At 42.6% G+C, this 15,688-nt stretch overlaps 1 protein-coding gene across 6 annotated transcripts in view; it reads left to right on the top strand.

The window, feature by feature from the left end:
* The window catches only part of PROSER1 (proline and serine rich 1), a 116,054-nt gene that overhangs the window by 49,219 nt on the left and 51,147 nt on the right, over positions 1–15,688 (top strand). For all 6 annotated transcript variants that reach the window (XM_077484189.1, XM_077484190.1, XM_077484192.1 and 3 more), the window contains exons 6-8: positions 8,576–8,669; positions 11,151–11,261; positions 13,695–13,775. In XM_077484189.1, coding sequence (XP_077340315.1) covers positions 8,576–8,669; positions 11,151–11,261; positions 13,695–13,775 — 286 coding nt within the window. The remainder of the gene's footprint in view (positions 1–8,575; positions 8,670–11,150; positions 11,262–13,694; positions 13,776–15,688) is intronic.

The raw sequence follows: 15,688 nt of genomic DNA, 5'->3' as shown, positions 1-15,688 counted from the left end.
TATATATATATATATATATTTACTATTTTTTTTTCTTTTGGACTAAGGCTGCAGGAGTTGGGAGGATGGGTAAAGCTGGAGCTTGGAGTATCTCTAAAATCACACCTTGCAGTGCCCTTACCATTCCCCCATCCATCCCCTCCCACTAAGTACCTGCACTGCAAGGATTAGATACATGATACGTTATTCCTTACACTCCCCCCTGCTATTAATGCTCATGGGATGTGGGCAGGCCCTCTGCATCCTCCATGTTTGTAGATGTCAAACTTTTGTGACTACTGGAATGGTGAAGAGGAATGGATTATTGGGTACTGTCCTAAGGAGAGGCACAGCCTGCAGGAGCAAGCAATTGGGTAAGTATTCCTTGCGCGCCCCCCCCCCCCAGAAAAAAAAATTATTTAAACCTTGCAGTGCATGGAGGAACTTGACTGCAAGGAACTCTTTTTGGGTTCAGCTTTATAATAGAACATAAAATATTTTCTTGGTGTTGTTTGTTGCAATACATGAGCTATTAGTAACCATGTCTATAGCAAGTCATTCTGCATTGTACTATATGTTGACTACAAGCTGCTTAGACATGGGGCTATAGAACGTCTGGGTTGGATGAGTCACATTTTCTGTTTCAACTGGGCTGGTTTTCCACTCTGTCATCTTTGTCACACGATGCCAAACAAATCACTAATCTCGTGTACACAATGCACGGCTGTACCCTTGTACAGCAGTATATAACACAAATTCATAGAGAAGTCCTGTACTCACAATGGAGGGCTTTTCCAAACCCATTAATCAATGTTAATTTTTCAGAAATATATTGTGATTATAGTGAAAGCGTTCCTTTTTTATATAGTATGGGACCTTGTAAAAAAATGTAGGGAGGCAACTAACTATTTTAATTTTTAGTTTTTTTGTTGTTTTTTAGAACCGATCAGTTGGCTGATTTATATTGTTTTTCGATTAAGCGTATAATAACCTTCAAAAAAAGTGTGATGTATAATTTAGTTAATATGTAAAATATAAAAAGGCAATTTATTAATCAATATCTATATGCGGTGGTAAATATAAATAACCAACTATATGGTTAGGGAGCAAAATCTCTAATCTGCTCTGAGAATAACAGACAGAAGAGATATACTTTATATACTATTAGCCCTTGTCCGTCGGAACATGTCCAATCGGAGCGTTTTGTCGGATATTCCGACTGTGTGTGGTATGCATCGGACTGGATACTCCGACGGACCAAATTTTCCTACTTGCTGGAAATATTTTCCGACAAACTGCTCCGATCGGACATACTCCGATCATGTGTAGAGAATTCCGATCAAAGTGCCACGCATGCTCAGATCAAATTCCTACATCAAAGCTATTGGCTACTAGCCTGAATGTAGTCCCATCGTAATGAAAAGATCTGGAAGATCGGATTTTCTGACAACTTTGTCCGACCATGTGTATGCAAGTTTCGGACAAGATCCGACGGATTTGGTTGTCGGAATCTCCGACCGTGTGTACAAGGGCTTAGAGGTTGAGTCTGGTAAATATCAGACGCGGAGATCAATATTTTTATTTAACGAAAAAAATTTTTTGACTGTTTTGCTGATTTTCAGACAGAACTGTTATGTATTATATGCTGACCATACAAAAACCATGTCTTCCTTCAAATAAAATGCCTTTAAGAATGTTTGTTCTTTTTGTTTTGTTTTCCTAACCATTAGTGGGGTCAAATTGTTCTTTTCGACCACATTGATGGGGAAAATTCGAAGGAGCTGAAAACTTCTTGGTGAAAGGAATTTTCAGACCGTGTATCTGGTTTTTGTTCAGAAATTACATTTGTTTTAAAACTGAATGTTTAAAAGCAAGTGAAGTTTTCAAATGAAGTTCTTTCATTCAGCAAATGTACAAAGATTTTTCGTAGGAATATTCTCGTCCAAAAATCAATTCGTGTATGGCCAGCATAAGGCTCGGTTCACACCTATGCAGTTTGCTTTTGATCCATTTCTACAGTGCTTTTGCTGTGCGTGTTGCAACTTTACATATGCGTTTTTGCTGTAATTTGCATTTTTGCATTTTTTTTGTATGATGTGTTTTATTTTCTTTAGGCCAATTTGTTGTTGGGCAGATTAAAAAAAGAAAATTGCTGCAAAAATCCACTACATGCTTTTTTGCAGCTTCTCCATTGAAGTCTATTGAACCAAAAAAAGCAGTTTTGTTTTTTTTACTTATTTTTTGAAAAAAGTCCCTGACCCTTTCCAAATATGCAGCAGCTGTAAAAAAGCATAGATGTGAAATGAATTGTAGTAAGTTTCTGCAAAAAACGCATAGGTGTGAACCAGACCTAAGAGGTTTAGTAGCAGCGGCATGCTTTAAAAAAAAAAAAAAAATTATTTGAATTTTTTTTCGATTTAATTATAACGCACATGCACATCCAACTGCTTCTAGCTGATCTCCTTGCATTGCAACTCTGCATTAGTCAGTGGTAAATGTGGTATACACTAGATATAATTACCTGACACTAGTTAGTTTCCACAATCCATGACTTAACTTCACAGTTCACACAAATACATTTTAAATTCAAAGTGTAGCACTGACGTAAGTAATTATTTTTTTTTCCCCACAGTAGCGTGACAATTCCTCCACCTACAGTCTAACTAATCACTCTCACCATATGGCATGGACCCCTGTGCAGGTGGTCATGCAAGCGGGTATCAGAATAATGGATTGTGAAAATAGTTGACGACTATATTCATAATCTATTAGTTGTTTCAGCTGTAAAAAAAAATGCTCGAATAATAATTTACGTATCATATTAAAGGGGATAAATCATTTTTTATATGAAACAGAAATGGGAAATAAAGATTAAAAATGACTACCAGTGAAATGTTACGAATAAAGAATAACTGTGAACAAGAATTAAAAACCCATAAATTCAATTTTTTTTATACGGTAGTTATAAAAACATAAAGGGGTCTATTCAGTATTTGTAGCATGTTTCATACAGAGAATTTATCTTTTGTGTTTTTGTGTGTGTGTGTGTGTGTGTGTGTGTGTGGGGGGGTTCCAACACAAGGGTCCTTGCACGCAGGTGGTTCACTCGATGGACTCCGCTGATCCCCCGCTGAGCAGACGAATGACAGGTCGAGAGAGTTTTCAATTTTTTTTTTAAATGAGGTTCAGATTGTGATGTGATGTAATTTTGCTGCTCTTCTCCACTGAGTGCCTACATTTTAACTTCATATTGACCTCATTCTCTGCACACTCAGACTGGGAAAGAGAGGTAAGTACTCTTAGCTAGTCATGGCTTTGAGTGCATTTAGGCTTCAAAGTAACACTGTACAGGAGGGGAACGCAGTGTTTTTTTGCTGTTTTATTGTCCAATCACAGGCTGCTGTAGGACAGGTGACTAACAAAGGAGCCATCATTTACTTTATGATCATCTAGCAGCTTGCATATTTGCCAGCACACCATGGATCCTCAAGTCATGTCCATATGCTTTTATTCAAAAGTTTCGGGGGCCACACAGGGTCCCTTTCTCAAGTATGTGATGATTACCTATGGGGGATCACCTATGGTACGAGTCTGTATCCGCCCTATGATTTTATGTGGGGAGACCTACACTGTGCACAGAGAATCTTTGCCGGTAAGGTAGGACGTAGGTCAGATAATTGAGATCTTGGCATTTTGATTTTTGCTCGGTGTCGACCTTTTTAAAGTGGATGTAAAACCTCACGTATACCCCGTGAAGTGAATGGCCTCAGCTGATACAGAGATGAAACAAATCTCCCTACATAGGTTTTACATGTATATCTGCTGTCTTTCCCTTTCTACACTGTTTGGAAAGTGCACATTGTGTTAGAAATCTTTCTTCCTCTTTCAGCAGAGGGAGGGGAGTCTGGGTTTACACTGAGTGAGAGATGATTGGAGGAAAGGCCCAATCCCCTCCCCTCCACAAAGGCAGAGTAACAAAGGAATTTGCAGAGCTGTATTATGAATAGAGAAGCTATCTGCTAATCTAGCTCTGAACTCCCTCCCCAACACAAATTTCCAGCTGCTGTTAGCTTGTGTCAGAACTTGTCATAAGTTATCATGCTGATAACAGAGTAACGGCAGCGTTGCTGACAGGCTGGCAAATACATATACTGAAGAGGAATCCACCCTGCTGTCTTTTCTGCCCTAAATCCATGTGTGGGCAGGCTGATTATATCCAAATTATTGATCAATCAGCTTGGATACAGCCAGCTTGTCAGATTTTTCTACATACAGTATTTCACAAAAGTGAGTACACCCCCTCACATTTTCTTTTTCTTTTCATGTGACAACATTGAAGAAATTACACTTTTCTACAATGTAAAGTAGTGAGTGTACAGCTTGTATAATAGTGTAAAATGTGTTGTCCCTTCAAAATAACTCAACACACAGCCAATAATGTCTAAACTGCTGGCAACAAGTACACCCCTAAGTGAAAATCTCCAAATTGGGCCCAATTAGCTGGTTCCCTCCCCAGTGTCATGTGACTCGTTAGTGTTACAAGGTCTCAGGTGTGAATGGGGAGCAGGTGTGTTAAATTTGGTATCGCCCTCACTCTCTTACTGGTTACTGGAAGTTCAAAATGACACGTCATGGCAAAGAACTTGGAGGATCTGAAAAAAAGAATTGTTGCTCTACATAAAGATGACCTGGGCTATAAGAAGATTGCCAGGACCCTGAAACTGAGCACAGTGGCCAAGACCAGACAGCGGTTTAACAAGACGGGTTCCACTCAGAACAGGCCGCGCCATGGTCAACCAAAGAAGTTGAGTGCACGTGCTCAGCATCATATCCAGAGGTTGTCTTTGGGAAATGGACGTATGAGTGCTGCCAGCATTTCTGCAGAGGTTGAAGGGGTGGGGGGGGCCAGCCTGTCAGTGCTCAGACCATACGTCGCACATTGCATAAAATTGGTCTGCATAGCAGTCATCCCAGAAGAAAGCCTCTTCTAAAGATGATGCACAAGAAGTCTTCAGCAAACTGTTTGCAGGCTAAGCAGACTAAGGACATGAATTACTGGAACATGTCCTGTGCTCTAATGAGACCAAGATAAACTTTTTTGGTTCAGATGGCGTCAAGCGTGTGTGGTGGCAACCAGATGAGTACAAAGACAAGTGTGTCTTGCCTACAGTCAAGCATGGTGGTGGAATGTCATGGTCTGGGGCTGCATGAGTGCTGCCCGCACTGGGGAACTACAGTTCATTGAGGGAACCATGAATACCAACATGTACTGTGACATACTGAAGCAGAGCATGATCCCCCTCCCTTTGGAGACTGGGCCACAGGGCAGTATTTCAACATAATGCCTCCAAACTCACCTCCAAGATGACCACAGGTGATGGACTGGCCAAGCATGTCTACAGACCTAAACCCTATTGAGCATCTATGGGGAACCCTCAAACGGAAGGCGGAGGAGCGCAAGGTTTAGACATTAATGGCTGTGTGAGTTATTTTGAGAGGACAGCAAATGTACACTGTTAAACAAGCTGTAGACTCACTACTTTACATTGTAGCAAAGTGTCATTTCTTCAGTTTTGTCACATAAGATATAATAAAATATTTACATAAATGTGAGTGTGTACTCACTTTTGTAAGATACTGTATGGTTATTGCCAGTGGCTATAGCCACTAGCAATAATCATTGTATTCTGCTGGTTGTGAATGCTTCCCACGCCCCCCGCTGGAATATGCCCCTTCCGAACAACACCACAAAACCACTTATTCACACTCTTTTGTTTTTTTTCCCCACCTTGACTATTACAGCTCCCTCCTCACTGACGTAACTTTACACAGGCTCTTTCTCCTCCTCCATCTATTATGTATCCTGCTGCTAGACTAATACACCTTGCTAATTGATCTGTGACTGCGGCCCCTCTCTGCCAAACTCTTTACTGGCTTCCACTAGCCCAATGTATAAAATTCAAAAGGGTGCACCAAATGGGTTTTTTGGTGCCGAAACCGATACCGAAACAGCACCTATACCAAAACATATTTAAAAATATATATATTTTTATACAGGAGATGGTCAGAGACTGGAGACATGGTACAGGAGATGGTCAGAGACTGGGGACATGGTACAAGAGATGGTCAGAGACTGGGGACATGGTACAAGAGATGGTCAGAGACTGGGGACATGGTACAAGAGATGGTCAGAGACTGGGGACATGGTACAAGAGATGGTCAGAGACTGGGGACATGGTACAAGAGATGGTCAGAGACTGGGGACATGGTACAAGAGATGGTCAGAGACTGGGGACATGGTACAAGAGATGGTCAGAGACGGGGGACATGGTACAGGAGGTGGTCAGAGACGGGGGACATGGTACAGGAGGTGGTCAGAGACGGGGGACATGGTACAGGAGGTGGTCAGAGACGGGGGACATGGTACAGGAGGTGGTCAGAGACTGGGGACACGGTACAGGAGGTGGTCAGAGACTGTGGACACGGTACAGGAGGTGGTCAGACTGGGGATGTGGTACAGGAGGTGTCCCCCATTGCAGCCAGCGTCACCCATTGCAGGCCGGCGTCCCCCATTGCAGGCCAGTGTGTCCCCGTGTCCCATTGCAGGCCAGTGTGTCCCATTGCAGGCCAGTGTGCCTGTGCCCCATTGCAGGCCAGTGTGCCTGTGCCCCATTGCAGGCCAGTGTGCCTGTGTCCCATTTTGCACGCCCCTGGTGCTGCCCATCCTGGGGGGTGTATAGCGCAGGAGAGCCGCCTCCACCGCCTGTTTGATCACAGCGCTGGAAACATCACAGCTTTCTTTTCAATAGCTGTGTGTTCCCGGACGCGTCGTCACACACAGCCCCTCCCCCTTGTCCGGGCACTTTGATAGACAGATCACCTGCAGGATTGGACGGATGATCTGTCTATCAAAGTGCCCGGACAAGGGGGAGGGGCTGTGTGTGACGGCGCGGCCAGGAACACACAGCTATTGAAATGAAAGCTGTGCTGTTCCCAGCGCTGTGATCAAACAGGCGGTGGAGGCGGCTCTCCTGCGCTATACACCCCCCAGGATGGGCAGCCCCAGGGGCGGAGCCCCGCCCCCACACAGGCCACGCCCCATTTTCGGCTCCATTATCGGCTGTTTTTCTCTTTCGGGAAATACCCGAAAAGGGCATTTTCGGCCGATATGTTTCGGCGGCCGAAATTTCGATGCATCCCTATTAACCATATACATCATCCCCAGCTACATCACCAACCTCATCTGCAGATATCACCCTAATCATTCTCTTCGGTCCTCCCAGGACCTCCTGCTTTCTAGCTCCCTTGTTATCTCCTCCGGGACTTCTCCAGAGCCTCTCTTATCTTCTGGAACTTCCTGCCCCAGTCAGCTCCTACCCTGTCCACCCTTAGGCGATCCTTAAATTTGCTTATTCAGGGAAGCCTACCCCACCTCCACCTGAGAACTGTACTTGAGTCACCTCCATCAGATCATCCCTCGCAGCTATTACCTTTTTTTTTTTATCGCGTCCCCTTCCCTTTTTGGATTGAAAACTCCCTGAGCAGGGACCACCTGTTCATTTTGGTATTGGACTGTATTGTAGCTGTACTGTCCCTATTTTTATTGTAATGCACTGCGTAAATTGTTGGTGCTATATAGATCCTGTATAATAATCAAAAAATTTACTAATTTATAGGCTGCCTTAGACAGTCGCAAGACAAGTCACACAACTGTGAATGAAGCCTAAAGTGTATGCTAAAGTTTTCAGTCCAACTATAGCCAGACTGTAGGGTCTGTTTTTGATGCATCTACAGGGATCTCAGATGCAGAGGAATGTATTGGGCAGAAATTGGCACCCGAAATGTGCAAGGAACTAAAAGGTCAACCAAGAGTTTCATAACCTGGATGAATGCCACAGGGCTTGTGGTTTTATGTGTTTGCATTGCAGTCGTCTTTACATATGCATCAACTGTGGGGGGGGGGGGGTTTGCTAAAACTGGAGAGTGCGATATCTGGTTGTTCAATTAAAGTGATTGTAAAGTAAATTTTTAATAGAAAAACACAAAACAAATAAGTTATTGTTGCCTGCTTTGTTGCAGTGGATTTGCACAGAGGAGATCGGATCCTCGTTTTCTCGGGTGCCTTTTTTGTGCTCCTGTCCCCTCCCTCCTGTTGAGTGCCCTTGCGGAAAGCAGCTTGCTATGGGGACACGCAAGCTGAGCTGCAGCTCAGTGTGTCCATTCAGACACCGCTGCGGATTGCTTTGCCTCCTCTCTCCCGATTTGGCTAAATGACTTTGATAGCAGCGGGAGCCATTGACGCAGCTGCTGTGTCTGCCAATCGGGAGGAGAGCCACTCATGGACAGAGATGGGGCTCAGGTAAGTATTAGGGAGCTGAGGGGGGGCTGCTGCACACAAAGGTATGTTGTGACGTTACAACCCCTTTTAAGCTTTGACAATAAAACCTGGAAGCCGATTGGTTTCTGTGAAGAGCTGCACCAGATTTTTGCACGCTCCAATTTTTTAATCTATCCCCCTTGTGTTTTTTGTATGTACCATCAGCACTGTAGAAATCTCTGTATACAAATCTGTAAACGCTTTTATATTTTTCCTTAGAAATATTCTAGATGCTTCAAATTATCGGCCAATTGAAGATCTTTTTAAAACCAACTTAACAGAGAAAAAACGTTGCAGAAGAGTATTGGAACAGGTAATTATTCAAAATGGGGGAGGGACACTTGACTACCAGTCAAACAATAAAAAAAAAAGAGTAGATTGGGTTACCACTAGTTCTAGTTTTGCTTTTTGTTACGTTATTGAATTTTATATAAAGATAATGTGCTATGTCTGATCCTAATAATATTTAGAAGCCATTTTGGTCAGTGGACATAAGCAGTAAAACAAGAACCCTCTTGGTATAAAGGTTTTTTTTCTGCTTCAGTGGCAACATTTTGTTGTGCAATATGAGTGCTGTTTGGACTACCATTGATTGTTTCAGAAAGTATTTTATGGTTCCCTGAGCCTTCTGGGAAACAGACGATGAGCTTCCATATAAGTGTATGCAAGTCTAGTAACAAATTGACAGGATAATAAACCTTCTCTTGTTTCTATTTTTTTTTTTTTTTCAGACCTGCGTCATTGCAGCTGACAAATCTGACACTCTTTGGGGACCAGTGACACTAATGCAGTGATCGAAACGCACGGTCACTGTATAAATTACACTGGCAGGGAAGGGGGTTACCAGGGCGATTAAGGGGTTAATTTTGTTCCCTATGATTTCTAACTGGGGGAAGGGGGGGTGCTTACTGAAGAAAGACAGAAATCCGTGTTCCTGCTTAGCACATACATACGATCTGTCTTTCTTACTATAAGAACGGTGATCTGTCCTGCTTACATAGGCAGAACGGTGTTCTGCCTCTCTACGAACGATCGCCGGGTTCCCGGCGGACATCTTGTCAACTGGACCTGCTAATTGGCTCCCAATGTGTCCATTCAGATCCCAAAGAAGGAATTGCGTACAGGTACATGATTTTGCTCTCAAGGGCAGCCCTGCCGTAGTAAAAGTACGTGGGGCGGTCCTTAAGCTGTTCATTTTAAGTCCCCCTATTAAAACCTTTATTTCAATCTTGCATCAGGTACTGTGTTGTGTCAAAGGCTTCTAAATCCTTGGTTCATCCTATAGGACTGAGAGATGTACCACCCCTATGGGTGGAGTTTCCACATTTTTATGATCTTGCAAAAAACCTTTATGTGTAGAGCAGTGTGTCCTCTTCTTCCCTTTTTTTTTTTTTTCCCTCCCCCCAACCAGGGTGCTGCAAATAGTCCCCAGGGGTGCCATTGCTAAATGACACCAAGTCTGATCATGAAAAAGTCACTCTGTTAACTTTTGTTTACAGAGAGGATGGCGAGAGCACAGCCCGCACCTCCTCCCTGCTCTCTAATCCTCCATTTCAGTTTTGCCAGCAAGTGTACAGAATAACAGCATAGAGAAGGAGAGAGCTGGAAGGAGGTGCAGGCTGTGCTCTCTCCCTCCTCTCTGTACACAGAAGTTAACAGAGAAACCCTTTTAATAAGCAGACTGTGCAGGGCTGGATTACCTCCCCCTTTCTCCTTTCCAGGCTGCTTATGTCCCAGTAAAATACATTTGTGGGTAAGGGCAATAATCAATCCCCCCTCTGCACTTAGCTCTGCCTTACAAACTACATTTTAAGGCTTTTTCACAGTGCAGTAATGCACTGCACAAAAATGTGCTGCCTTTTTCAGATGCACATGGGTGCCATTAATTCCTAATGGCATCCTCCCACATCCACTAATTGCATGTACGTTTGCACCCACTAAAATGCATGGTACCATGTAGAAAAGAAGATGGTGGCACTTCCAGAGTAAAAACGGCTCCTTTATTGTACAAACATGACTATGAACAAGTACCATGCCACATGCACAGGCGTGGGAAGCGGGCCTCCTGACCCTCCGTGGATAGTGTGTGTGGCATGTTGTTTGTAGTCATGGATGTACAATAAAGGAGCTGTTTTTAGCTTTTAGAAGTGTAGCTATCATCTTTTGTACCTGCAAATATGGGGTTTGCGGGCCCAGGCAGGCACCCAGGATCTTTTGGCAGCTGAAGAGCTTAGGACAGCCTTTGGAGCGATGTTCACCCCCAATGATTTTCCTACCATGCCTTATGGTGGGGCGTACTTTAAAAATCATGCCAGCACATTTTTTTTGCAGGTTTCACGAGCATAGAGCAGTCTATTTAAAAAAAAAAAAAAAAAAAAATGCAAAATACGTGGAAAAATACCCCCCCCCCCCCCCGCCCGCCGCCGCCCAAAAAAACACACCTTCAGACTGGCGTGCAATCCTAAAGGGTGCCTTGAATGATTTGTACATTTTCCTTTTTTTTTTTTTTTTTTTTTTTTTTTTTTTGGGACTGTGATTACCTTTTGCATGCTTGGGGTACTTGCCCAGGGATCAAGTTTGTAAATGCTGTCATATGTAGTGTACATATTTCCCAAGGCTTTGCATTCTTTGTATTTTTACAAAGAATGCAAAAAAAATCTTTCTAAAGAATATTTTACTAATTATATGATATTAGTAACATCTGCATATAAATCTTGTTACAATTGATGCATTCACTAACCAGTGCTGGATATAATGTGGCTTTATGTATGCTTTTGTGGGTTTCTTTCCTTAGGCGACGAAGAGTGGCTGCAAAGCTCCAAATGCTATGATTTCCTCCTGTGGGATGATCCCTGGAAACCCATACCCTAAGGGCAGACCCAGTCGCCATAATGGAATATTCCCCGTAAGAGAACAATGGTTATACTGTATGTGCAGATCTTTAAACAGTTGGCAAACTGGGTGTGATTGGTGACTTTCCCAAATCATCCAAAGATGGGTTTGAAGCAATCTGAGCGATTTCTCCATAAACTGACAAATATCTGCACCAACCGAGAACTAGGATGTATCTTTATTCTCTATATTACCATATATTGTATTTATAGCAATACAGTATGAATCATATCTACACATTAATAGAGATGTTTACCTATTGTGGAAACCTCTAAAATGCATATATTTCTGCAGGACAAAAAAAAATGGCTCCCAGGAGCCTACAAAGCAATTACACCCCTTATCAGTGGATCAGAGATTCAATGTCAGGCTCCTGAAGACAAGCTTTCAACCTGTACCTCTGATACAGGCTGACTGCTTACACTCTGCAGGGCTTGTGAATGAATTACAGGAGCGCACATCAGCGCCCTCACAGTCCATTGAGCATTACAAGTCATTAGCTGCAATGGCTGACAGTACTTGTGATTCTCTCATTCACAGATTTCTGTGAATGAATGAGGCAGCCATGTGGGCAGAGCCCCGCATAGCCATGCTATTTTTCAAAATGTAACAGCAGGAAAAGATACCGTCCCACTGTCGCAGGGAGGATGGGGGGGTGTCTGGAGCATGTTACACTTTACACCCGAATTATGGGTGTAACGTAACATGCTTTGAAAAGTGAACTTATCCTTTTAAAGCAAGGAAGGCGCTATCATTTAGGATGGCGGGTATTAACCCATTTTTGGAGACATTTATTGTATTCAGTGGGCTAATCTGACAAGTTATTAATTGTTTTCAACAGAATATAAATGGTGCAGAATCTACCCAAATAAATTCTGCACCATTTCTGTCTTGGGGTTACGGCTAACTGGCAGATACCTCCTTGATGATGAGTTCTGAAGCCTTGGCTTCTCAACCACACCAAGGTCCTCTACGGTCTATCAATGCTGTTGAAAAGCTGCAAATGTACTTGTCCATTACTGTCGTTCTCTGCCCAGTGAGAAGATAGGGTTCTGCCCCATTACACATGGAATTTCCAGCAAATTTGTGACAAGCTTGGTTGGAAAGAAATTTAAAGGTTAAAGTAGAACTATAGGCAACATATTTATTTATTTTTAGATGGTGTAAGGGAGAGTTATAACCCCTGTCAGTTTTATTTTTTGCCTTCTGTGTCTCATTTGGGAGATTACCCTTCACTTCCTGTCCCATTTGCCAAAACAAAATGCGAGAAGAAATCTCTGCAGATTAAGGGAATCCCTTGGGGACCCCCAGGTCACCAGATCTAGTGTCCCCATTGGAAGATTTCCCCTCCTATTACTTTTCTGGGGACAACGCTAAAATATTGGATTTTCTATTACATTCACTCTAAATAATAATGGTAAACAGGAAAAATAGAGAGGGTGAGACTCCCCAAGGGGGCCACAGACCACAATAAAAACTGACGTTCTAATCCATCTCCACTTTATCCAAAACAAAAAAAAAAAAAAGGTTTGGCCTTTTAGTTATATTTTCATAGACATCATAAAAGAGAGTGGCAGTAATGAACACTATTATTCCATTTAGGGAAAAGTAACCGGGTCTCTTTTAAAGCCCTCCCCTTGTTTCCTTTGTAGCTCTATCTCTGCTTTCATCACCACCACAAAACACAACATGTAAGCTCCTATGTCAGATGGTGTTGGAGCTTACATAGGGTTGATGTTGTAATTCCTGCCATCATGAGTCCATGTTTGGGCCTGGCGATTGGCCACGCAGGCCCAAGTACTGCATCATGGTAGAAGTAGGAAATGGCAAAAAGCAGGGCACTGAGGTTAATACCAAGCAGAAGAACACCTTTATTGAAAGCAGCACTCTTGCATGTCAGAAATCACCAGTCCACCAGTGGATAGTAATGCAGCCGTTTCAGACACCAGAGCTGATCAGCTGAAGATAGACAGATGCAATGGATGACTGCCAACCATGCAGCAGCAGAGCTTCCAAAGTTCCTGCAGGTAGTGTGGACTGGCTGTGTCTCCAGCTGCACTGTGAAGATGACAGCTGGTAGAATCCTAACACGTTTCAAGGGACAAGACCCTCTTTATCAAATGCATTTGGTATTAACCTCAGCGCCCTGCTTTTTGCTTTTTCCTACTTGAGGTGATCCTGCCAAAACCTTACAGGAGCTGCAGAGGTTAACTAACCATCCATCCAGTCTTACTTTATCCATCATTCACTCCTCTACCATTTATCCACTATTTCTATAAATTGGACTTATTGCCAATACATTGGATGAAGGCATGCTGGTTGCTTTGTGTCTCTTTAACACAATTCTTTGCTTTGTCATGGTAGAGGTTCATTGTCCCCTTTACCCATCTGGAAAAAATACGTTTCCATAGCCACTTTCACTGAAAAGTACATTGTTATATTTTAGGGAACTCCAGTGAGAAAAGATGGAGAAGAAACAAATGAAGGAAAGGGAATTGCAGCCAGGATTCTTGGACCATGTAAACCAGTAAGTTAAAAATGAAATCCTACAATAAACCATGTGACTAAAGGTTGCTGACTAGATTAAGCATTGGTTGTTATTGGGTATTCAAGAAGGTATTTGAAATATCTGTGAGTAATCATAATTGCTCAACATCTCGGTTGGTTTTGTACGGGAAATTTTGCTATACTGTATCACTTTCTTCTGCAAAGTGGTGGACAGGCAGCATTGCTAAAGCGTATATAATTGTGTTTTTTGGTATTGTTTGTTTTCATTTCTAGTTAGATCTGCAATATGTTACTTGTTGTTCAACATTACCAGCCACTTGCCTTAGTAAACATGAATCGCTTTAAGCTTGGTATGGTCCGGATCAACAGAAACAGGCTGACATTTGGCCTGTGTGTACAGCAGCCTGTCTGCCGAGCATAGTTACATAGTAAGGTTGAATAAAGACACCAGTCCATCCAGTGTCTACAATTATCCCAATCCCTGTACATTGCACACTCACATCGGTCCCTACCCTCAAGGAGCCCCCAATCCATGGTCCCCATTCATATACTAGGGCCAATTTTGGACAGAAGCCAATTAACCTACCTGCATGTCTTTGGAGCGTGGGAGGAAACCGAAGAACATGCAAACTCCAGGCAGGTAGTGTCGTGGTTGGGATTCGAACCAGCGACCCCCCCCCCCCCCCCTTACTGCTAGGAGAGAGTGATAACCACTACACCACTGTGCGGCCTGCTGGAAAAACCGCAGCTGATCAGCGACCAAACAGGGCTTGCAGCCATTGGCTGTGAGCATTGACCAGTGTGTTTTGGCGGGGGCAGATCACATTCCCTCTGTTCTCAACTGCATAAGAGCTGGTAAAGCACTAAGCTTCTCAGTGATGAGCTGTGCGGGAACGACAACAACATGTCTGATCATTGGACGAGAGCAGGCTGAGTTCCCAGCATAACTAGAGAACTAACTACAGTGGTAGTTCTGCTTAGTGTGGTCAGTTTTTAATAGAAAATCTAAGGGGCTAGCAGGAACACCAGGGATTTCACATAAAGGAAGAAATAAAAAGAGAACAGGAGACTCTACTAAAAGTACATGGTACAGCAGACATATATCATGATTATGAAATGTTGGGGTACCAAATGCTTTAAGTGAAGCTAGGTACAAAAAGGAATGTTTGGAGTAGAGCATAACATAGTAGAAGGCCAGCTAAAGCATAACAAAGTATCAAAGAATACATAAGACAAGCTCCAGCCAGCAAACATCATGGACATATAAAGATGAAGCGTAACAGGAAGTCCAGGTATCAACCCATACATAATGTACAGTACAGGACCATATATATTTATTTAACAGAAAAAAGGTGAAAAGAAAAGCAAAAGTAGATAGAAAGTAGAAATTACAACAAACTATGATAACGGAGGTACACCTATTAACCATCCATCTCCCCCCCAAAAAAATAGATATGGGGGGGGGATATGCACAAGTCTATGTCTAACATAAAAGAGCATAATAGATTGAGGCTGTGAGGTGCCAAAGCTACCATAACAGTATTTTGGACAATATTAAAAGCATAGAGTCCAAATGAGGTATTGGAAGCTGATACAGAGAAGATAATATATTGTGCAGAAAAGCATCTGGGATCTCTTAAGAGTAATATATTCAGCCTGACCATATATCATGAAAGCAGTCAAGCTGGTTCTTAATTGTATGTACCCAACATTCCGCTTTCACAATATTATCCACTTCCTGTTTCCAGTTGGATAATGTTGAGCAAGTGGCCTGTTTTCTCCTCATTTATTTATTTTTCTTTCAGCCTGTTCAGTGAGTTGAAGGGGAAAAAAAGTGTGCATCAGGATTTAGTTCATTTTTTTTTTTTTTTAAACCATTTGCCTTCCACAATACGTAACTCATGAAAGTGAGTAAATCCCTCAAATCTTTGT

The sequence above is a fragment of the Lithobates pipiens genome, unplaced genomic scaffold (genome assembly GCF_037356315.1).
Source record: "Lithobates pipiens isolate NorthernLeopardFrog02 unplaced genomic scaffold, aLitPip1_a1.2 Scaffold_16, whole genome shotgun sequence".
Classification (NCBI taxonomy): domain Eukaryota; kingdom Metazoa; phylum Chordata; class Amphibia; order Anura; family Ranidae; genus Lithobates; species Lithobates pipiens.
Note: the sequence above shows the minus strand (reverse complement) of the source record. Positions and strands in the feature narration are given on the sequence as shown.